Source organism: Heterocephalus glaber, unplaced genomic scaffold (assembly GCF_053883595.1).
Source record: "Heterocephalus glaber isolate CG9 unplaced genomic scaffold, H.glaber_assembly_v1.0 deba00001610, whole genome shotgun sequence".
NCBI classification, from domain to species: Eukaryota; Metazoa; Chordata; class Mammalia; order Rodentia; family Bathyergidae; genus Heterocephalus; species Heterocephalus glaber.
The window spans coordinates 18,238,879-18,264,432 of NW_028258381.1; the positions used below are offsets into that span (position 1 = coordinate 18,238,879).

Sequence of the window (25,554 nt, forward strand, 5' to 3'; positions counted from 1 at the left end):
TTCATCAAGGTACCTAGCTTTCTCTTCAATTAGACCATGTCTCTCTGAAGGCTTGTTATGTCTTTGTCATTTTTCTATCCCTAGTTCCCAAGGTAGTGCTTGGCTCAGCACACACTGGGGGCTAAGCTTGCAGTGCAAGAAACTATGATTGAGCTTACTACTTTCCAGGCTTAGGAAAATTATTTCAGTATGGCTGCCTGGTGTAGTTTAAGAAGAACTACACTGAACATAAATTAGGCACTCTGGGATGACTACAATCCCTTTGGAAAAGTAGGTTTCATTTTGTACCCTACATAAGTAATTTACTAATTGACATCCTAGTGACTTAAAAGACCTTTGTATTTCTCAAGGTGGCTATCTTATACTTGGAGAGTAACTCATCATCTACTATACTTAAAATATTAATGAATTCCAGTCCATTCTAAATACATGTACACATGAACCCCTGTGCCCTTCTGCAGTTTAAGCAAGATAGAACCAATCTGTGAACAGAACTTAAAATACTTCATGAATACTTGGGCAACTATTAAATATAATTATAAACATACATTCATCTTTCAGATTCTGTGCTCCTTTTAAAGTGTTAACTTTAGATTATCAAGGTAGTTTCTATGACTGTCATGAAGCGGTGCCTTTAAGTGCCTAATCCAAACAGCAGGAAGTTTAGTTTAGTCTTTACAGAAAATATTATTGTATAACCAGCTCCTGCCTTTTGAGCTCCCTGCCAGCTTAGCGCTACATACTGAGTTATGTGCAGAGCAGCACTGTTGGACATCATGGTTGGTTCTGTCTACCAACAGCTGATTGATCCAGTATGAGCATCTGACTCAGCCCTAGGACTAGGCCAACCTGCAGTACTTTCTGGAGAACCAATCCTCAGCACCTGACTTTATCTTAGCCACTTAGAATCCTTTCCTTGGATCTGGGTAATTGCAGTGGAAAGGGACAGTCTCCCTTCTGTTGACTAAAGCTGAAATGTGGATGAGGTCATGATTTCTACCAAAAGGAAGGATCAAGCCCCAGAATCAATCAAGATTACAGTGGATAGACAAAAAATGTAGAGACAGACAAGGAGATTATGACAGTCCCTTTTCAATGCTTCTGTGTATCTCTGCCCTTCTGATGGCTTGGTGATTTTAATACTTATTTGAATTTCAAAGTGTATATACATTTCTTTATTTGGTTTATGTTATCTGAAACAAAAAAGCCTTTGAAAAGATAACCCTGTGAACATAAACAAAGCCAAAGCTGTGAAAATATAAGTTTTAAAATGACCTAATGATTCATGAAGGCTCTTCTAAGACTCTCATTGTAAGAGGTCACACAACAATTACCTAGCTAGAGAAGGCTGATGAATGCCTGTATAATAAATAATTGCTTGGTACTTGATTTGTTGGGTAAACTTGGAGTTTTTTCAACATCTGCTCTTTGGAAAGGAGCCTACCTGCACATCACCAAAGGCCCCAGAAGGGGTGAGGTACAAGCATGACCCTACTTGAACAAAGTAAATAATCCACGTACCTTGTCATGTTGTCTCTGAGGAATACGTTATTTAAAATTGTTGCTGCATCCAAAACAGACCATCTAAGAGGGATAATTACTTTTGGATGACTGGATCAATACTTTTGTTCTTATCCTTTACTACTTGAATGATTGGATCTAAGGCTAGAGGAGAAACTCGGGTCAATCCCAGGACCTACTCTCATCTGCAGGCAAGATCAATGTGTGTACTTGCAAGCTCAAGGAGCGGAGTGGGCCAGGGAGCACGAATCTTAGTGTGCTAACTTAATTTTAAATTTCTCAGAGAAAAGCCATGCTTCTCTATGGCTCCTCTGTTGTAGCTCTTTAGTAATGCCCTGCAGGTACAAGGTCTAACTCGTTTTACATATGGTTTATTGAATACGTTTATGAATTATTACCTTACCATGTCCCCAGCCAATGGTAAGGAGGGCTTGTTCTTTCTTTCCAGGAGGGGTAACATCTCCAGCTTGGAAGAGAGGGAGGCAAAGGTCTACAGAGGTAGAAAGAGGTGTGGTTTTGGTCCAGAACAAAATGTAATATCAACATTGCAGTCACATGTGTAAAGTCAAAGTGTCCAGCACCCAGAATTCACCAGTATGGAATCTTGGTAATTTTTATTCTATCTGGCAGCTCACGGGCTCTCATCCATATCTTACTGGTTTCTAGGTAAGAACCTTATACTGTCCTTTAAAAGATCATGATTCAACATGTTTATTATAGCCTTTCTAATACGAATAACAAAGGACATTTAGTGATGTAAAAGAACGAAGCCTTTGTCAGAGTGACTGCTTAGTTTTAACTACCAAAATAAATGGCTTTCAAGCACCTTAGAGGCACCATTTGCATGCAAGTAATGTGCTAACTGCAAATAGGACTTGTATTAATTAAAGTTCATTACAGAACATCTTTCTGAGCAATATTTTGTTGGATGTCAGTTGAGCTACAAGTGAAATGATAAAATATTCTTTGAATGTTTTCTTTTATTCCAACATGTTACCATTCTCCCCAGTCGTCCCCTATCAGTGCCCGGGCTTACTGGAATGTGGCACGAGGGAGAGTCCTGCTTAGTGGCTAGGGGCATTGGCTCAAAGCCGACGCCGTGAGTATAAAACCTGGCTTTGGCACTAACCATGGACAGGACCCTGGGAATGTCACCTAAAGCCATTATGACTCAGTTTCCTCCTCTGTAAAGTGGACATAATATTAACTCAATATATGTAAATTATATGTAAACATTATTTAAGTAATAGTTACTTTTGCCTCAAGATAGCATGGAACACTAGGAACCCTATGGTTTTAGAGTCAGCTCATTTCTGCCAATATTATGCTATAAATAACCCAATGCCTTTGAACCTCAGTTTCCTTGTAAGCATCATACCTATATTCATTGGGTCCGGGTGAGGACTGTAAAATGTCTTGGCCAACACTTCTAACTGGCCTTATGAGAATATCAGGCTCAGTCCAGTTGCACAGAGAGACATGGATTCTGCCATACTGAGGACACTTCCTTCCTTCCTTTCAGTTCAACCACAAGCGGACAAGAACAATAAAAATTTGCCCAAGGCTTGGCAAGACCTGCGCTTACCCTGGGCTCTCCTTGGAGAAGGAGCGACTCCCTATCCACCTGGGGGCTGAAACATCAGGAGATAGCAGTGAGAGCAGCTACTGTGGTCAGCTCCTGTTTGTCTGCACAGGGCAGTCTGTCACCTGCCCGTCTGGGTGCCCAGAGACACACACACCCGGAGGCTGACTCCCTGCGAGGTCATCTTTCCCTGGCTGCTTTCTTAGGGCCAGAGGAGAACAGCCACTGCTTAGGCCGCCTCTACCCACAACACCTCTGAGCAGGAAGTCAAGGCCCTTGGGGTCCCCATCAGACTACCTGCCTGAAGCACGCACTGGAGCCAGGGACTTGCCTGAGAAGCCAGTAAAATTTTAATGCACTCTGTAGTGCGGTCATGTCATACTCGGTTATGGCAAATAATCCCAGATGCCTGCAGAGGTAAAATGGAGCTGTAATGTGCTTGCCTCCTAACCCGAGCTGACAGCAATGATGTACGACTACCATTAGCGGAAAATATCACTTCAACTAACCCATGATCCAGCTCCGCTCAGGGTCACATTATCCATGAGGAACAAATTACACTCCCAAAGTAAATACAAATTTTCTACACGAAATGGGTACAAAAAAAAGGGAAGGGGGCGATCCCTTCCCTTCGCCAGCACACTGCTGAGTGACACAGATGATAAAGGACAGGACAAATCATTGGCTGACAGAGTGCTGTGCCGTAATCAGCTCAGCCAGCACGCACTCCAGCCGATAAACACTATATTCTCCCCTTAGTGGCAAATACATAATCTTTAACACAGACATGGCTGCTTCAGATACTTACTACCGTGTGGGCTGCAGGGATACTCTCTGTAGCCTTTGCGGCTACAAAAGAAAGGTCCTGTGGCCTCGAAGGACCCAGAGATCCTCTGCAAGAGTGAGAATTGGTGTCTGGGATGGACACGAAGGCCCTTGACGGGGCAAATGACAACCACGAAGCAAACCATTGTGGGCATCACAGCTCAGAAGCCATGGGGACACCACGACCCTTTCTCCAATGCACTGGCCATAGCAGGAAAACTGTGGAGACCATGTGGGTGGCAAGGCGCTCTGGACCGGAAACCAGAAATTCCTGTTGCAGGAGCAGCTCTTCCCTGACTGGCTGGGTGATGAAGGCAAGTCCCTTTCTTTTTCCCTTTCTGGGGCTTAGGTAATAAAGCAACTTCCAAGTACAACACTAATATTTTCAGGGCACTCACTATGTCAGGCACATGCTAGGTGTGGGGTACTACCTAGGAGCCCATGAAATCACTAAATAAAACCCTCAGTGTTTAAATGTACATACACACAACATATATAAGCATATATATATATATATTTAAAGAAGACTGAATTCCATGGTCAAATATGGCTGAAGCTTAGCCAACTGATTGGTATGGATCACATCTCTACATAATCATGGTGGCCACCAGGCTGACTTTTCCACTCACATGCATACACTACCATTAAAATATGTATCTTGCACATAAGCTGGGTACGGTGGTATGCAACTATAGTCCCAGCTACTTGGGAGGCTGAGGCCAGCATGGGCAACATAGTGAGAGTCCCATTTCAAAACAAACCACACACACACACACACACACACACACACACACACCCCTTATATGTGGCTTTTTCTTTTCTTTTTGGTACCGGGGATCAAACTTGGGACTCTGCACTTGCGAGGCAGGTGCCAGAACCACTGAGCTAAATCCCCAGCAATATGTGGCTTTTTCCTTTTCACCTTGGATAACTATTTTCCAGGTTTAAAAAAAGGTCACACCTCAGACGGGCCTGTACATCTGTCTCAGAGCCAACACTTAAGTTTCATTTTCTTAATTTGTAAGATGATGACACTTGCTTGAGAAGTTAAGGGCGGACCTCTGAAAGGACTGAACACAGAGTGGGCACCTTGCAGATCAGCCAGTGTTGTACATGATGATGCACATAGATCTCCATGAAAAATATTTAACGGGTCATATAAAATGATGTTTGTTAAAGTGCTGTGGGTAATTTAAGGTACTCTTTAATATGAGATGATACTTTTTATTTATTATTATTTTGCCATTGTCTCAAGAAACTAGTAGCATCTATGTTTTTAGATGAAGAGTTACAGCCAGAACTGAGGCCCAAACAGCACCTTGAGTACTGCAACCACCTATTCCAGGGTTCCTTGTCACTCCTTACTTCAAATACTCTCTTCTTCTGCCTCCATAAATATGCATATACTTGGTAGACTATGAGTCAAGCCACATTTGGAACAACAAGGGCAACAGCTGCTTCCGATTATTTTCAAGTATCTGAAGGTGCCACACAGGTCTACAGCTAGCACTTAACATGATGTACAGAAGAGAGTCAATTTGACCTTCTCAGCTGCAATATTAATAAAAGGTAAAGGATAGGCATCACCAGTACAAATGCTGCTGGTATACAGATGGCTCATGGTGAGTTTCGTGAGGCTGACAGCAATCACCTTCATCAACTTCCCCTTCAGGTAAGCCACAAAGTCCAAAGGAATGGTTCATTTTAAGGGAAAGCAACAGAATATTTTCCCTGCAAATGCAGAATGTGTTCAACCTCAGACATTTCCAGAAGAATCCCTTTAATAGGTCAAATGATATGTGGGTTCTTGAAACACATTATATAAGCTAGCTCTTCACCTAGTTCCCATGATTTTCCAAATACTTATAGTAGTTGAAGGACAGAGATTAAACTAATTGCTCTCTTGCCTCCTGACAGGTACATGGTGACAGGCCCAAGAGAGTCAAGAAACTACAACGTTCGTGTTGGTTCATTTGTAGGTACTTGGGAAAAAACAGGACTGAATGAATGAACCAACACAGAGGTAAAGAGCCCTTTTTTAAGATATTAGTTCTTTGCATATGTTCTTTAGTTACTTGAAAGAGTCAACACAGGTATGCCCAAGTCTGTCTACCATGCTTATTCTTGCTTAGGAATTCAAGAGAGTTGAAAGAATGAAACAATTCTTAGAGAATCTTCTTTCCATTTTAGTGAAGGGAAAACACAATCACATATTAATTTCCCTCTGGGTTCTGTCATGCTGTTGGGGTAAATAGCTATGTGGGAAAATCAGGATATTCAATGTTATGTCATTGAATCCAGCCTCATTTTGCAGATGACAATACTAAGGCTCAGCACCATTAGGTAACTTGCCCAAGGCCACACAGCTGTTTATGAGAAATCAGAAACCAAGTCCTCTGAGTGTCCTTCTCTATTACTCACTTACCACAAACAACAGAATACCTACCTTGAACCTGTTCTGCCTTATCACTCTGCATTCTAAAACACTAAAGTTTGTTTAGTTGAAGATGTCTGACAAGGTTCTAGTAATTCCTGAATTTTTATCTTGTTGATTGACACTTAATAAAAAAATCTGTACATTTCCTGTCTTTTTCTGACTTATAACATGACGCTAATGGGCAGATTATTGTACAAATGCATTCAGAATAAGTGAAACAATTTTTAGTTTGGCCTGAAAATTCTATGACACAAAAAAGAAAATTTAATGAGATTTGGGATTTAAAATAATCTGCAGTGTACATTTAATCCAAGGATGATATCAATAGGCGTTTTGGATGGATATGATACAATTAAGCCAAGTGGAAATGTGATGATGTTGGAAGAACAATAAAATGTCATTTTAACTCAGACATAATTTTGGAGGGGTAAAAAGAGCTTGAATGGACAGGCATTATGGAAAGCAGGGATCCAAAATGGAAAGGCTTTGAAACTCAGCCAAGAACTGTAGAAATTACCCAAATACACTGGAAAACTTTAAAATGGCTTAGAAACATTTGATGAGAAAATGAAACTGTAAAAGAAATATAGAAACCTGAGGAAAAGACAACACATTGGTTGGGGGCTAGAAAATAGACACAGGGATTCAACCCCTCCAGTTGGAGCTACGAATCAGGAAAGGGGTTAATTCACACCAGGCACCATGCAAAGTGCTAGGGATAAAGAGTTAAGAAACAAGACAACCCTAGTCTTTTCCCGGGTAATCGCTGCTTTCTTTGCTACTGTGAAATCTGGAAGAGTGGAGAAATTTCCTTTTCTAGCTGTGGAATGGGACAGCACCTCTAAACTGTCTCCTGACCAAAACATGTCTTATTTGAAAACCAAGGATAGGGGTTCCATAAGCAACACTGAGGGCCTTCTGAGCTTCTGGAATGTTGCTGAGGGTGCACAAACTTTACCAAGTGTTAAATGTGGCCAATCAAGGGATGGGACTCTTCCACTACAAGCACAAGCCACATGCCCAGTCTTCAGTTTGACATCTCAGCAGTTTCTGAGTCCTTCCTGAGCCAAGTCAGGCATGTGGTTTGTACTGAGTTAGGAATATAAGCTTCTACTGATTTTCTTTGCTGCTATTCTTAGAAGCTGCCATTTTCTCACACACGTGAACACAACAGGATTTTAACATGAATTAAAAAGTTAGAATGAACCAAGAAGTACACACATGTGGGTGGAGGGAGAGTGGACATGGGATATGGTGACATTGCACCTGAATTGAGCTAGTGTCCCGGTAGACTTTCCTGGGCACTGGAGAGCAAAGCACTTGAAGTAAGCAACCCTTTTCCAGGTGGTTATTTCCAGGTGGTTATTCTTTATTATCAACCAGCCAGGAGACAGGGGATAGGAGAAACTGCAGTTATGAGCCATGGTAACAGCTTTCTTACGAGAAGGAGAAAGGCTCATTTCTGTGTGACCATGTATGTGTGTTCTGCATGTATGTTCATACCAGATAGCCACACATCAGCATGTGTGGTATGCCAACATGCACGCATGTTACACTTCTACAGCTTTCAAGTCCTTCTGTTAAACAGTAAAAATTTCAAAAGCAGCAAATATGGGGCAAGAAACGTTTCTTTCTGGCATTTGTTGTAAGATACTGAGTCTTAAAATCACTTCTGTATCAAAATATTACCTAGGAAGCTCTTTTTAAAACTAGAGATCTTCTGGACACACCCTCGAACACAAAGTACTGAATCAGAACTTCCCCTGTGAGCCCACAATGGGTGGCACTTGGGAACAGATCCTGTATAGGGACCGGGGATTTAGCTCAGTGGTTCTACCACCTGCCCCACAAGCACAAGGTCCCAAGTTCGATCCCCTGTACCAAAAAAAAAAAAAAAAAAACCAGATCCTGTACAGGTCACTTGATCAGCATTCGGTCCTCAGGTAAGCACACCTGCCCTTGGCTCCAAGTTATGCTCAGACGAAAGCCTGGTGTTTGGATAAGGGGTTTAAAACACATCATTTGGAGACCCTTCAAAATCTATCACTTCCATTTGGCCTGCACCAGGAAAGAGCACCCTTGGGGATGATGGCTGAGCTTCAGGAGCTGGTGGAGCCCTCTGGCAGGTTCTCCAGCAGAGCCAGAGCTTTGAAAGAGGATGCCAGTCTTCTTTTCCCAAGTAACATTTAATGAGCATTTATTATGTCACTAACATTTACTGGGCATTTACTATGGACCAGGTATTGAGTCACGTGCCTTCCTTTACTTGTTCTAAGAACACAGATGGGTAAAGCTCTTCTCATCCTATCTGGCAGATGAGAAAATCCAGACTTTGTCCTCGGCAACAAAGTACTAAGGGCCAGAGTCAGAAATAAGCCTGGGCCATCAGACCCCAAGGCCTAAGAGCCTGACCCCTGAGCCACATGCCTTCCAGTTGGCTCTATCACATGGCACACAATAAAAAGGAAGAGAGTCTTTGGAGAGAGAATTATTTTTAATCTCTACATTAACTTCATAACCAAATAGGGGGTGTTGCTTAACATAATGGGCTGCTGCCAGTGGTAGAGAAAGCGAGGAAACAAAAGAAAATAGAGGCCAAACATGTGGAACTGTGCATGTTACCTCTTTGTTCTCATGATACCAATTCATTTCAAGTGGGGGATTGGAATAATTGCTTAATTTGGGTGATTAAGGTGCCAAGTGCTGCCTCTTTTCTTTGCTCTAACTACAAAGAAGAACAATCCCACATCTGAGGTGCAGAGTGTTCACAGCCTCCTCTAATTCCCCACCCAATTTCTACTCTTCACAAAAGTCCTCCAGGTTCTCTGACATTAATAGGAAATGTATTCATGCGGTGGGGAGTGGGGCATCGGGGATGCTCGGTTCAGTGTTTCGTCAAAGCCTTCTCCATGTACAAGTCTGTTTCCTGCATTTAGGGAAAGCTCTGCTTTTTAGCCCCTTTCCCAGTCACTTCCACATTAATTAGTAAGGGTATCATTTTATAAATTACAGCTTTGTATCAGAGGAAAGCAGAGTTTATCTTAATTCAGTCAGCTGTGTGAAATACAGTACCCTAATTTTAGACCACCGCTTCCGCGGATCCCTGTGGAGAAAGAATGACAGGTCTTCCTGAGAGAAATCCCAGTGGGTCCCTACAAGTCTCACTTTTGACTCCCGTGGCATCTCTGGTGGGGCTTGCTGAAGGGATCCCAGGACACTGAGAGGCATCAATTCTGCCATTAGCAATTCACATTTGAATGCGAATCCTCCAAGCAGCACATGAAAGCAGCCCTGGTTAGCGCCAGACTCCGAGGGGCACAGCAAGAGGCTCTTGTACACACGAGGCTGACAGGGGCCCGGGCTCCGACAGAGATCTGGGAGGGCAGTGTTCAAGTCGGTGATACACACCAGACAATCCCAGTCTGGAAGGGGAAGCCTAACAGTCTTAACTACAATAGGGCAAACAGGCAGGACTTCAATACTGAAGCTCGATTGCTCCTGCTGGGAGCCCTCTGCAGAAATGCTATGCAGCAGGGTAGGGACAGCTGACAAGGCTGCTGGTTGTGGTGGGGCTCCCTGGTAAGACGACCTGCAGGAGTGCCAAGGTGCAAAGGAAAAGTAGCCTGGGGCCTAGGCAGGAAGCAAGCCAGACACCAGAGGTACACTCCTGACGCCATGCCTTCCCCTCACTGCCGCTCTCTTGGGCTTGCCTAACTTTTTCCTGTTACCTGCCTGTAGCATCTCAAACTCTGCGTGGCTGGAATGGGCTACCTCTCCACCTCTCATCACTAATTTCTGTCTGATGCTTTGCTTCTTCCTGCACTCAGAGACGGAAGCCTGAGCAAAATGACTCGGGAGAGCAGGTGAGGCTTAGTTAGGGTGCCCTTGACATGTGAGAAGCACCTTTGGCCCAAATCCCTCTGACTACACGGCAGCTGGATTCTAGAAATTCCCAGAGTCAGGGGATGGTCTAGACCCGTGGGAGCGGAGGTCCCCAGAGCCTCTGGAGTAAGGGGCCAGAGGTGAAGCCCAGGTGATGGCCCCTGAAGAAAGCAGCACCTTGGGGCACTTGGGTGTGTAGCCAAGCTCACAGTCACTGGGCAAGGCACAAAGAGTGCAAAATGGGCAGCCTCACCATCTTCCACTACTGCTGAAGATAAGTGATGTTTCTGAATTCACACTGTCTTTTGAAGAAAGATGTCTGCTTGCTGTTGAAACCCTGAATCTGACTCATCCTCTTGCAGAAGGGCCACAGACTTGGAGAGTGAGATCAACCACTGCCTGTAGATCTCCTGAAACGGCCAGGGGTTCTTGCCCCTTCTGGCTTTCAGTGAGGCCCAACAGAATGAGGAGACGATTCCTGTGTGTGAATGTGACCTGGGGGCTCAGGTGGACAGGGACGATGTCTCAAATACGGAGCCATGACCGCTGTCCACTTGTCTCTGGTACCCACCGCCCTCCGACCTCCTGAGACACCAGGGGTTCAACTTGTAAGGAGCTGAGACTCCTGGGGGCTGGAGGAAGGAAGCTCCTACTTGTCAGTTAAACAAAAGAATAATCCACGGCCCCCTTTCCAGTGTGTACTTTCACTGTCATCCAACAGCCCATTACCATGTCACAGCACAGCACACCCTTCCATAGGTCACTTTGTTTAAAATGACATGGATAATGCACATGTCAGCAAGCTGACAGTCCTGGCCGTCCTTCAGAGATAAAAACCTCAAGGCGAGAGCCTGTTCTTATCTGGAAGACATGCATTGGTCTATCATCCAAGTCAGGCAGAACATGATTTCTCCAGAGAGCACTTTTTTCATTTCCTGATTTTAAGGAAATCAAATAAGCACCATTTGTCTTCATCTGAATATGCTTGACCTGCTCAAATGATGATGTCTCGCATTTTATAACAGGCTACATATGCTGAATTCAAATTAACGACAGTACATAACAAGAGCCTTTAGATCTCTCTTGAAGACTGGCAGCAGAGAAGGAGGAAAAACTCTGGGCTCGATGGAAAGAACTCACTAAATACTAACCACAGGACCCTGAGTGTAATCCACAAGCCCGTAGGAGGTCAAAGTCAAAGAACTGGGACCAGGACAGATTCAGAAATGGGGGAAGGAGTAGTCTCTCCTTCAGGTGCCAAGCATTTACAAACCACAATATTTAGGCAACTGCTTTGAAATATATAAATAGCAATTAAAGTGGAAAGAAATTTGGTTGGTAGATTGGTACAGCTAGAAAGAATGACCAAACACACAATTCCTTTGCTTCAGGTAGCAGAGAGCTCATTTTACCAGGTTATGATCCAATCTTCTGGAAGCCCAGAAACTGAGCTTCTTTTCTTCATCCACATGGAACTGGTGGCCAACAGCCTTGAGACAGAGGATGTACCTGCTGGAAGAACTGCCTTCCCACCTAGCAGCTCCCACCTGGCCTCCCTGCCCACCCCCAGCCCAGATGGCATTCCTAGAAACATGCCATGAGCATTTCTATTCAGAAGGAGATATATGGACAGAAAAGCAGGAGGAGGCAAATAGGTCAGCAAAAGGAAGGCAGAGATGACATCATAAAAACACAGTAGCAAGTTTCATCTCCCCGCCATGGATTGAAAAATAACTTCCTCTTTAAAAATGCTTTTTTTTGGTCTGTAAGTCATCTTCCACAAAGTGAAAACGCAGCATCCCACGTATGCAATGCTAAAGGGCTTATTTTTAAAACAGTGGCTCTGGTAAGTTAAAGACATTGCATCTGATCACAGGACATGTCGCTGTGTGGATAATGCCCATCTTTTGGAAGAGAAGAGGCACTGGCCACGTGCAGCTGGCTCCCTTCCCTGCGGGCACATGTGAGAGGACCACTGTGCTGTGCCAGTCTACGTGAGTGTGGGGGGGTCTTACCTTTTCTTCCTGGTCACTGTCACTGTCACACTGCAAATGAAGACAAGAGAACAAATGTCAGTGTTATGATGATGCTTTTGCTTTTGATCCCCGTCCTTCCAAGCAGGGCAAGAGGAGTAAACAGGAAATGTCTGAGCTGGAGAGTTTCCTTAGCTCAATGCTAGCACACAGCATCAAGAAGCACAGTTGTTCTGTGCGGTCCACCTGCTGCCTGTGCCCTGTTTTCTTCCTGGGCTCAGGGCATTGAGAGCTCAGTCACACAAACGAGCGGGGCCACTGCACACACAGGGCGCAGCCACGAAGGAGCCAGCACTGCACAGGGTGGAGGCAATCAAGATCCTTTCATGTTTCCAAGACAAAACCAGCTCATCCCAGACATGTTCTACCTTCAGCTTCTCTGCAAGGCTGTCTCTCTCTGTCTAAAGGACGGGGTAAACCTTTGGGCACTGCATTCTCTCATTTGGACTCTAAAGGAAACAGAACATAATGAGCAAGGGCTACCACTTGTGATGCCCGAGAACAAAAGAACACTCCCTGCAGAGAACACACCGATGTAAGAGATGGGGCAATAGTGCAACAATATGGGCAAAAACATATATGCTTCACAGCAGTAGAGCCAACGTCCTATCTAACAAATTCTAAAGCCCAACTGCTGAGCTGGGTTTAGAGTAACCACAGTATGGTAACTCACAGTAGTGGGTTCCTCACCTGAAGAAAAGGAAAAAAAAAACCCACAACAATTTCTTATGAAATCCAAGAACATTTTGTTAATCAATATTAGACTAAAAACAGGGGCTGTGTTTTAAAAGAGAAAATACTCAGCAGATAAATATATCCATTCATCCCCTCAACAGCGCTTGAGAAGGCATTGCTAAGGTAGACAGATAAACAACCAAGATGCGGTATCTTTTCTCAAGTAGCTTTCCATTTTGCAAGAGACATAAGGTTAAAGCACAAACATGGAGCAGGGGTGTGGCTCGGTCAGCACTGTATTCCTTCAAGGTGATTTTCCATGGGATGCAGGACAGAACACACAGTGAGTGAGGAAGGTCAGTCACAGGGCAAGCAGTTCAGCAACTAGTACGCCATCTACACCAGGACAGTGCCTAGTTTTGGAAAGGGAGAAACAGATGGCAGAGCATTTCGGAAGGGAGAACCAGTAGGAATTGATAACTGAGGATATGGAAAGGAAGTGGCAGGGATGACTCTAAGAGGATGCCAAGTTTTTTAGTGTGGCCACCTGGTCTTGGAGTCAATATAGCTATGAACAAAAATGGAAAATAAATTTTCTCACTGGGAAGGCACTCACTGCTAGATAGATACCCAGGGCTGTTTACAACTCTCTCTCCCTAGTCTGTATATTCTCCTGACACTATGAGGTTGAAAAAGGCAGATACTCTCTGTCCTAAGTTTCTCTTACAGCTATTGGTATCCATAAGACTCACTTTTGGAATGTGAGATTTGAAATCTACTGAGGGCTCTAGAAAAAAATATCTCTATGAAATGAAAGGAGAAAGGCAGAAATAGCTGCCTGCTTCCCTCTCACATAACTATGAGAGTGTGAGGTCTGGTCCTGTGGCAGCCATCTTGCCAAACTGAGGCAAAGCCTAAGTACAAAAGCAAGATGGTGTGGCAAGGGATGAAAGGGCTCACATAATTGAGCCAGTGAACCCATCTCAGAGCATCTTGCCTCTGGACTCTTTTGGTTTAGAAAAGAGTACGTTATCTTACTGTTTCAATGATTATCAGAGTGCTTTCAATGGAAGGTAACAAAAGCCTCCTTCAAATGGACATCCTGCTAGTATAAGACACAATGTGGGGACTACTTCCTCTTCCCAGACTAAGTACTCTGTACCATAACCATTTAGGACCTTAAATTGCAATCTTACAGATCTTACAGACAAGAGGGTTATAACATTCTCTGCTTTTCCCTGTGGCTCCTTGGTGCCACAGGATTATCAGATACTGAGTGGCAGTGATTTTACCAAATACAACCACATCATCACTTCCCACCAAGCTTCCAATCTCAGATGGTTCAATTTTATGCTCTTTTGCCTGATCAGCAATTCTCCTATTACAGTAAGTCAAATGAGTTGAGAAAGAAAATGTATGAGATGAAGACTCTGAAGGCCTAGAACAGCAGATGGAAGAGGAGCAGTGTTCTCCTGATCGTGTGATCTCTCTGCTGCCTTTAATTAAGCCCTCCTAGAGGTTCCTAAGTTCTGGGCATAGTTTCAAGAGTGACAAAGTACGGGTCAGGAGGAGTGCAGAAGGGAGAAGATCATTTTGCCAGGCAGCCTCATTCTCCCAGCTGCTCACAGCTCTCCTTGTGCGGTAATCAATGACAGCTGAAGGCTGTGGCGTGGCAGTTGCCCACATCCCCACGGATCTGTGTGTGGGAAGGCGTGGGATACTGGGAAAGAACCAGTGCCCCCCACCCCCATCCTAACAGCAGTATGTCCCTGGGAACGGTTATTTCTATCAAAGTGTTAAGCTTCCTGCTTTCCAACAGTCCAGTTCTAATTTCAAGGTCCACTTAATTCTGCATCAAGTAATTACTGATATACCCAGAAGCACCTTGTCTCCAGAGTTAAGCATATGGCGAAGAACTGAGACCTACTGGTATCCATTATGGAAGCAGCACGGATGCCAAGCCGATTAAAAATGCTCAGGCTCCCCACACAACATGCCGGGTGAGTGACAGCTCCTAGACAAGGCCAGTCGCAGAGTCTGCCAAACAGTCTCTGCTGCGCTGGGGCCCACATGGTGCGCTGAGCAAACAGTTCCATTTCTGGTACTAAATTCCCATACTGACCCGAGGACTCTGCCGTGAGCTCAGCAGGAGCGCACCATCCAATTTACAGCTCCGCTCTCTGGAGCCTCGAGTGCCAGCCCCTGGCAGAGACGAATGATGGTCAACCCCTCCAGCTCATAAATTATGCAAAGGCAATAAATGCACTCAGCAAACAGCGCCTAACGTTTGCCTAGCCTGGCTCCGGAACACACTCTGTAAAAAGCCAGAAGCTCGACACATACAAGAGGTCTATTCCACTCATAAAGGGGGTTTGTTGACAACCCCAGATGGAAGGCAAGCCACAGTCCTGAGAAGGCGTTCTGCTTCACTGGCAGTGGTTTATGGGCCTGCTTTATGAAAAAAGGAGGCTGTTTTATAGAGTCAGTGTGGGGAGAATTCACGGTCTCAAATTCACATTTAATACACTGTATGGGCTTTCACATTTGAAGTTCAGTATGTTGTGGATTTTTGGCCAAATGATTCTTGGCCCTCAAAGGTTAAAAGAAGAAGTGTCCACTCCTCAGTCCCCAGATACCCACTCCAATTTATAAGAGTTCACACTGAACCACCTCCTGATTCAGGTTTATGATCTGCACGGGGATGGGAAATGGAAAAGGCATGTCCAGTGTGGAAATGGGGTCCCAGTTGGTTTGATCATTTTAAGCATTTTGACACCGGGGTCCTGCTTTGTTTTATTAGCAAACAGGTTGTACACCGACTACCAGCTTGAGGTGACAAAGCATTCTCCATGACAAGATTTCAAAGCCCTCTGCAAGAAGCTGAAATTATTTTCCTCCATCTTAAAAGCAAGAAACAAAAAGAAACAACTAGCCCTTACACCATCGACAGGGAAGGGTTCTTGGTCACTGGGTCTTCGGGCTAAGACAGGACACAAAGCACCACAGACAAAGGAGGAAAATGGGGTGGACGTAACCCCAGTGAAAGGCTTGCACTGCACAATTAGGAAGCCACCAAGTCTTAATCCAAGTCCCAGCCATCCCAACACGCTTACCACTCAGCTTCATTTTCACCTTCTCCTCCCTGTTGTTTCCTAAGTTAGACATGAACTGCTCGAGGCGCCATCTTCCTTTCTCAGTCACACCCTATCCCCTCAACTCCTCTAACCACCAGCCACCAACCCCCTTAAAAGTGTATATATATATATATATATGTATATATATATATACACGTATATATATATGTGTATATATATATGTATATATATATACATGTATATATATACGTGTATATATATATATATATATATATACATGTATATATATATGTATGTTTGGTTTTTTTTTTGGTACTGGGGATCGAACTCGGGTCCTTGTGCTTACCTAGCGGGGGGCGAAACCACTGAGCTAAATCCCTGGCCCCTAAAAGTATATATTTATTGGATACATTCATTAAAATTGCACCTAAACTTGGGTAGACACTGTTAACATATTAGTATAATTTCTTCCAGTCTTTTAAGGAAATATACAATTTTCACTCTTCATGTTCACATTTAAGAAATAAAAATGAATTCCTAATATTTTTTAACTGGCTTTTGCTTTCAAGTAACATGTCAGATATTTTGATTCAGTCAATAATATTTGCCCTGGAACATCGCCTTTTTTAAAAAATGGCTATACTACAACTCACTGTATGGACTGTACCATAATCTAATAAAAAAAAAATCCCTAGTGCTAGTATTTAGATTGTTTCAATGGAATATCCTGAAATTTTTCCCTTTGTACACATTCACCGATATTGCTCCTTCCCAGTATTTTTCCACAGCCCCTTTTTCTGCATATTTTTAATGCCATTGTCTCCCCAGAGTTGCATTTGTAGTCCTATTGTTTCTATGTGATTTACAGAGGAATCCTTAAAGATTCCCTTGATTCCAGCAACCATTTATATGCTGAGACTAAAAAATCTCTATGCCCACATCTGCCAGCAGTGTGACTTTGGGAATGTTCTTTAAACTGTCTGTGCCTCAGTTTATTACTCTGTAAAATGTGGCTGCTAATTTTTGAAAAGAAGGAGAGGATACAATGAGTTGATACATGGAAGCAACACAGATGATGGCTGGTAGAGAGTACACATGATGATGAATGGTAACTTTCCATTTGCTGACTGCAGATATTTCAGACTTAAATACCCATCTAAATCTGGACTCTGTACCTTTTGCTCACCTCCGATCCGTGGCTCCCCCATGCTTTCGTGGAAAGAGCACCACCAGGTAATCACTCAACTGTGAAAGCACAGACCCGTTATCACCCTTGACCCCATCCTTGAGCAGACTCATTCTCTCCCACCACACACGATGGATCCAACTTTCCACAGCCTCTCCATCTCCATGGCTGTGGCTGTTGCTTTAGTGCAGGGCTACATTCTGTCATTATAAGAGGCTAATGACTGCTTTCCAGGGTCTATGGACTCGTCCTTTCTAAGCCAATCCTTTCTGATCAGAGTGATTTCCTGAATTTCTATTTGATGACACTTCCCAAGACCTATGACGCTTTACGTTCTGTTTTAAACAAATCCTGTACTCCCTCAACGCAGGAGCTCTTAAGCTTTCTGTGGTGAAGGACCATTTGGTTTGGTTTGGTTTCCTGTAATAATTGGTGGTGCACACCTGTAGTCTCAGCTTGTTTGGGAGGGCTAATAAGGCAGGGGCATTGCTTGAGCCCACAAATTTGAGACCAGTCTGGGCAACATGCGGAGGCCCTGTCTTAAAAAAAATAGACAGATACAAATATTAATATTTTTAGATCTGACAGACAGAAAGTGATGCTCTTTACTCAAAGTTTCCCAATGTTCATTCTCAACTGGCATACTAACCTCACGGTAGGTTAGTTTCAAACAGTTTAGGGACTGGCCTCCGCCTACAACCGCATTGAGGAGCATTACCCTAACACATCCCTGGCACCAGTCCTACCCACACAGTCCCACCTTCTGGCCTTACTGTCTTCACACTTAACAATTCCCTCTACCTAGAATTCTGTTTCTCCAAGTTTCTGACTAAAAATTTGCCGTTCACCTTTAAAACATAGCTCCCTTTCTGAATCTTCCAGTACTCTTCTGGAAAGAATTAATTTCTTCTTCATTCCTTACACAACTGTATTTTGTGATCTGCAATAGTCTTCCACCCTAGTGACTGAACTCACGGGGTATGGGCAATGCCTTGCTCATCTTTTTATCCCCAGGCCTTGGGCATTGTAGGTGCTCAATGATATTGACAAGCCAGTCAACCTCATTCTTATTGAGACTTGTGTTGCATAAATATGATTTAAAAAGTGAGTCCAAACAGAAAAAGTAAAAGAAATACTAATTTGACTGCTTAGTACAGTGGGATATATTTGAACATATAGAGCAGGGTTAAAATTATTACCAGTGCCTGGAGTTGGGGACCATAAAAAGTGTCTTCCATTAAAAGGTCTAAAAAATGTGATTATGATTTTATTATATTTCCTCAAAAGCAACATTTCTCATTTTAATTTGGGAAATCTCAGTATGTGTGTTTTAAGACTCTGATCCAAGTCAAAACAAGTAGTCAAGGCCCATGACATCTCTCCGCTTCATTCAGAATGTAAGAACAAGATGGAATTCTAGGTACCTTGTGATGGAATGCATTCTTAAGCAGAAAGTGGCAATCATTGAATATATCACATCCAATGACATTGAGGAGGGCATTGCTCTCTATTCTGCTCAATGGACCTTGCTGGAACAGTTATTTCGTATCTCAAATCCATTTATCATTGCCACCAAAGATGTCAGGGCTGAACACCATTGCTGAACAGAGTTATTTTATTCTTATTTCTGCCTAAAGGAAATGAGAGGAAAATGAGAGGGAACCCCAACTTGTAAACTACAGCATCTAACATCAAGTACGATTTAACTTTGCCAGTGACAAAACAAATCGATTCCCCTTCCGGGCAGGCGGTTTATCTAAGACTGTAAAGACATCTCTCACCTAAAAGCAATTTCAGAAGAAGCCACCTGCAAATAACATGACATTTATTTTCTTATTTAAAGAGATAAGGAAACAGCATAGTGACTAAAAACATGTCTTCCGCCATCTTCCCATGTGCCTGATCTCTTGCACATGCAAAATTGGGCAGCCATTTTGTGCCAGAACCGACAATTCTAATGGTGTCTATTTGCTATCAATCCACAAAGCCCTCACTTCACACTGTTTAGATTGCTCTCACACTGGTTTTGGAAAGTGAAATGTAAAACTATTGGGACCCTCAGCATTTAAAAAAGATCTTAATCCTGAGAATGGTTTAAGGTGTTTTAACTGACTGTAAAATGATGCCATTTGCCCCTATACTCTACATCAACAATAAGTATACCCGATCAAATAGCTTGGATAAAATGAAAGCGTAATTAAAAGATTTGTGTTCTCAACAATAGTTTAAAAGAATAAAGCTTTTAACAATCACATTATGAGCCCATTTGAAAATAATATGAAGATTACCACTCTTCAGCTGCTTAGGAGATACAGCCAAGAGTAAACTTCAGAAGCCTCTGGAGTTCTTTACCCACAACTTGGAATTCTTTACCCATAACCTAGCATTTCTTGCATGCAGAGTTCTCAGAATCTAGTATTTTGCACATTCTCAGTTTGAAACGGCCAGAGTTCAAATAACCAATGTGATCTGAAGGGGCTAAGGGAACACTTCTTACTCTCCCTCTGTCATCTCTCAGACAACCACATAGTTTCATTCAACAATCTTAAAGTGCCTACTACATTCCAACCATTTACTACAAGTACAAATACACTGACTAAGATAAGTTGTCCAAACCTCAAGTTTTTAGAGTTCACAAATTAATTTTCTATTCTTTTCTTTTATTACTTTGAAATCCAGGTGTATTTCATAAAACAATCTGCCTGCTGTAAATTTCCACTTAGATCATTGAAATATTGTTGGGTTTTGAAATGAAGGGAGAAGTGTATATATCACAAATCTTTGGAGAGTTCAGCATTTTTTGCCTCTCTGAAGAAAGGAAGTCACATTTTGCCAAGCATAAACACACATAAATCCCAAGGATGAAATTTACTTAAAACCCAGAGCCCACAAGCCTTACTGGTTGTCAAACTCAGAAAAATGAGTTTCTTGTCCAAAGCTAAAACTGACAGTGTAGGGCTGGGTGCTTTGTAAACGATCTCTTTTAAGCTTAAGCAACAGATCCTTTGCCACTTTGTCATTGATTTACTGATTCTAAGTCATCGATAGCATTAATCTGTACCTGCCTGGGGACCTATTACAAATGACTTTGAAGATGGTGTGAAGCAAGAGTTTATTAGGAGAACACAGGGTCATTAGGTCGCCACTGTCTTGGTTATCTTCTTTAGCAGGGTGCTGTGTGTGACCCCTGTGATGCTGTAATTTCCCCTTTCTGTATCATAGTTGTTTGTTGCTTTGGGGGTGCTGAGCCCCCAGGCCTGTTTCAACTAAAGCTTGTGTTTTTCTGGAGTTGTGTGGGAGCTAATAAAGCCCAAATTTGCTGATGAGTAAAACCGAGAGGTATGTTATGGGTTAAAATAATACAAAAGTCTATTTTTTCCGCTGTGTTGTGATCCACAGAAATCACCCTGAGCCTTTTCCCTTTCTTCTCTGCCTGGGAAGCCAATTGCTTTGATTGCAGTGATATGAGCTAGCTAAAATGACTTGCCCTTGCTTGTGAGGCAAATGGAACATGCTAATAGAACTTATCGCATTACCCGATGCAAAAGTGCCATAGCTCATTACTTTAAGATAAAAGGATATCATTGCAGACGGCAAGCAGAATTGACTTTCTGAGGCCCGACTTGATGATGATTTAATCAACTGCTCTCTTTCACTTCTCATCTCTGTGCCTGTCGGTTTCACAGGTGCCGTTAAATGAGACACTCAGAAAGTGAGCGGAGGGAAAGAAATTGCTGTCATTACTTTTCAAGAAAGGAGGTATGCAAATTTTCGACAGAAAGATTGCGTTCATAATGGGCCTGGTAAAATACAAGGATCATGCTTGACAGGTGAGGGCAAGCCATTTGTATGTCCTTAAAGCAGAGCAACCGTCCTCGTTTAGAAATGTGCTCAGTAAGAGAAACTACAAATGAGAGGCCTGGCAGGGCCAGGGGAGAGGCGGGCGAATCTCAGGGGCTCAGTTCAAGCTGGTCCAGGTGTTGGGAAGCAGAGGGTGCTTAAGACTCAGGGACGCAAAAGCCTGACAAGCAGATAACCAAGCCTGGTCCCCTCGTATGAACCAAAAAACCTAGAAGCTCTTATAAAGGCCATTATTTCTGTCCTATATGTAGCTGTGGGGCCAGATCGCCAGGTGAACATTTTAGCTCTTTTGAATGTGATCTGTGAGACTTTTGGCAAAAAAATCCTTGACCTCTGGGCCTCAGTTTCACTACCTATTAAATGGGACCATTGAGAGCATCTACCATGGGATTATGAGGGCATTAATGGTAACTGAATAAATAAAAGATATAAGTATATGTAATGAACATGAAAGTGTTTTGAAGAATGCTGAACACATAGGAAGTACTCACTAGATGTGGAAATCATTCCCTCTTCAAGAGAAACAGTATCTTTTTTTTTTTAAGGGTCTGTGAGTCAGATGCTGGCAATTGCCCTGGCTCTGGTTTAGAAAGAACAGGCTCTTCATGATTTCACGGACATAAGCCCTGCTCCCGAGTGCAGCATGGCTGTCCCTAGAATAGTCACAGGGCCTACCTGAGCACCCTACATGCCCAGTAAGGGTGTGATGATGCACAGATTCCTCCTCCCGCCCGCCTCCCACTCACTCGCCGTATCTGGTGCTGCCAGGGGAGCCCCAGATTGAGGAAGCTCCCCTAGCTTGGGTAGGAAATGTCTGTCTCTGGCTGGGGACCTCAGGCAGTCACCAAGAGCCCTGTCCTGAGGAAGGAATGGTAGCAGCCAGCAAGAACAGTCTGGCTTGAATCACCTTCAGGAAAGCAGGATGAATCTGAGTAGATTAAATGATCAGGGTAGTGTGAGCAGAGGTGTTCTGTTATCCACTTTGCCTTCAATAGGTAATTGTTCTATTTCCTCCAACCCTCAGAAGTAAAAGCTTCTTTCTTAGAGTGCTTGTGACTCTGAGTTCTTTTCCCCCAATAAAGAAGCTGCTGCAAACCATTCTTGCTTCCCTCCCCTCAGGCTGTGCATCACTGGATGTGGCTTCTGCCTTCCCGCTAAGTGATTCAGTTCCCTGCCAAAGGGCAACCTTCACCTCAGGCAGAGGGACAGAGAGGGGTCTGAGCTGTCTGCTCTAGGAGAGCTGAGTTTCGGCCTTGCACTTCGCGTCTTATCTCTGCAACATGCCTCTTTAGGGGCAGGGACTCTCCACAGGAACATTAGAGAGCATTTTCCTCCTAGAAACTCGTGCCAACAGTTGTAAAAAAAGAAAAAAAAAAAAAAGAATCCTGGGCCGGGGAGGTAGCTCAATGGTGCTGCTGCCTGCCTCGCAAGCCCAAGGTCCCGAGTTCGATCCCTGGAACCAACAAAAGAACCCTAACATCAGTCCTGGAAGGGAAGTTGTACTATCACTCTGTTTTAAAGATGAGAAGTCCAGGCCTCCAAAGGCAGACACGGTACTTGAACCCAGTTCTGTCCTCCGAAGTTCATATTCTTAGCCAGGATAACAAACCACTGCTGTCTCACCTAGCAAGAAACTATAGGAAACATATTTTCCCGACTGATTGTTTGGTGGTGACGGTGGGGGTAGAGGCAAGCTGAAAGGGAAAGAGGCTGCAATGACGATAAGCAGCAAGTTTTGCAGCCAGTCAGCCATATTTCTACTTCACACAATGCAGCTCTCCTTCAAGAGGAGGGACTCAGCACAGTACCTGGCTCACAAGAAGTGCTCACTAAATTTGAAGCTGATGTGGGTTCAAATTCCACCCACTCCACTTAATAGCTATGCAGGCTGGCTTGGGATAGGTACTTAACATCCTGAGTCCACAGGAGTTTTGGGGAAGTTAAGTGTGCGTAAGTATAAAAACAGCCAGAAGGAAATACTAATAATTTTTCCAACTCTTTCCATGAAAGATATGTCACACACAGAAATGAGGTAACAGTGATTCATGTAATGTTCGGTTGAATTATGTACCATTTTATTGCTAGAGGGGAAATCATATTCTGCAAAGATTTCTGTTTGGGAGGTGTCTGAAGACTTGACACTGTGCTATATGAAAACAAAAACAACAACCCCAAACAAACAAACAAAAACACAAACTAGCAGCCACAGAACTCTTCCCTGGGAACTAATGGCTCTGTTTCACTGATAAAACACCAACAAAGTGAAGCACTTTAAAGTTCAATTCTTTTATGCTCTTGATGCACATGGGGATATCATTGGACTAATTCTTCAAACAGTAGTCAATAACCCGTGTTATCGGGACGTAAGAAAAATGTACAGACATAAGTTTTGGTGTCTAAATCTGTAAAGTATGCACAGTGCAGGAATGATTTACGGGCTTTGACATTAATAAGATGCTCACTCAAATTCAAATTGGCAACATAAATAAACAACCAGATAGACAGAATGGAGATCAAAAAGACCAAGTGATCATTGGTGTAACTAGGAAGCCAGCCATTTTGGAATCTGTCCACAGATTCTGACCAATTAGAATTTGAAGATACTTGGATAGCCCTGCACAAAGAGATTATTTATATACAAGGCTGATTTAAGAACTGATGTAACAAAATTAGCAATAGAATAGGACTGGGAAGAAATAAAACTTCTTAGAGGTAAATGAAAAATAGAGGTCAGAAGAGAGACTAACTGGCATTTGAGCATTCACACGTCTAACAGACTACATCTCACCTCCCAGGACACACAGAAATGTTGGTTTCCTCTTCCACATGAAAGCTTCCTAGTACCCTAACTTCTCTGGCTCTAGTTTTGGCTGTTGGCATCTAGTACCTTCAACACTGGTGGCCAGTTTCCTTGAATACATCTAAGAGTCTGCTCATATCCTGCTCCAGGCAGAACCAGGCATCTAGTAAGCGCTCAATAAATGTATGTGTAAGAATGAATTAATAAGTTATATAGCAAAATACATGGAAGTGTTATGGAAAGTGTTTAATTGGTGAGATCAAGAAATGTACATTGGTTGATGGAATGGGCACTAAGGTATTTGAAAGTGGTAGGTCTAAATATGTCTATGAGAAAGACACAGAAATAATTTTGAAGTGAAAGTAAATGTTCAGAAAATGACACTGAGAAATCAAATTGTAAGGCTACTCATTACTTTGAGAAATACTTTGAGAAATCAGATTGTAAGGCTACTCATTAAAAAAAAATCTGGAAACTCAAAATCCTAAAATTTTCCTTTTTCCATTTGACTTACTTCAAGCCAACCAAAGCAGCTGGAATTGAACAGAAGGAAAATGGTGATCTCATACTGCCAAGATAGAATGGCCACATTATCAATTTTTAACCAACCAGATTGTTTTAAAAATCAAGATAGCGAAAAGCTCCACTAAAGGAATACAAATATAGCTTGCAACAAACTGATATATAAATGTTGGAAAGTGGTTCAAGAAGATCCAAAGACATCTTGGACTACCATTCCATAGGATCCCCAATCGATTCATTTTCCTTCACTTTGATGAGTATCTGCCTTCACTTTTGTCCCTCTTAGAAGCCATCATATTCATAACTATGATTTTAAATTAGATTGTACCCAACAACAGTCTTTATCTTAGGATAATTTACCAGGATAATTGTGATTTTAAATTAGATTGTAGCCAACAACAGTCTTTATTTTAGGATAATTTACCAACCCAGTCTTCCATGTCATAAATAAGGAAGGGCAGGATTACTATAAATTGTCTGCAAGAAAATACAAATTGCCAAGATAAAAACACCCACTAGCCTGCCACTCTCAAGTTTCCTGTTTTGACATACTATATGCAGTAATTTGGTATCCACAATCTCTTATTAGAAAATGAATGTGCTATTTTTCTGAATGCTGCAATTACAATAATTGAATTTAAAATGGGGATTGAGTTTCTCTCTTTGGAGGAAAAGAATAATTGTGTATTTCTGATTAAAATCAAGGGGAATGAAAAGAGGTTGTACAAATTCCAGCTTCAGCCTGCCCGAGTGACTCCTCCATAGGCCAGAAAAGCAGTTACCCAGAGAAAAGACAAATTCAACAGAGACGAAAGGGACCAGGGCCTCAGCAGCAGGCACTGTCTTTGGCCTCATTTCCTTTGTCCCCTGGCCTTCAGTCACAACAGCCCTGTGACAGAGGCACTCAGAGTGCCTGGGACTGTCACGTGTTAAATGGTAGCCACGCCGCAGTTCCCCACTGTGTCAAAAATTAAGAGTTAAAATGCAAGGAAAACAAACATCTCTTTGTGTTGAGAATGCCTGTCCTTTTGGAACCTGCCAGTGTTTTGGAGTCCTCTTTATTTCTCTGCCCTGGAACTTGTCTTCCAGGGAGGGGAGGGGTGACACAGACTTGGGGGTAAGAAAGCACTAATGC

General features: G+C 42.9%; 1 protein-coding gene across 7 annotated transcripts in view; it reads right to left on the reverse strand.

Annotated features, from left to right (window-relative positions):
- Positions 1–25,554, reverse strand: part of Auts2 (activator of transcription and developmental regulator AUTS2) — a 1,122,451-nt gene that overhangs the window by 300,080 nt on the left and 796,817 nt on the right. For all 7 annotated transcript variants that reach the window (XM_087195769.1, XM_087195767.1, XM_087195768.1 and 4 more), the window contains one exon: positions 12,263–12,292. In XM_087195769.1, coding sequence (XP_087051895.1) covers positions 12,263–12,292 — 30 coding nt within the window. The remainder of the gene's footprint in view (positions 1–12,262; positions 12,293–25,554) is intronic.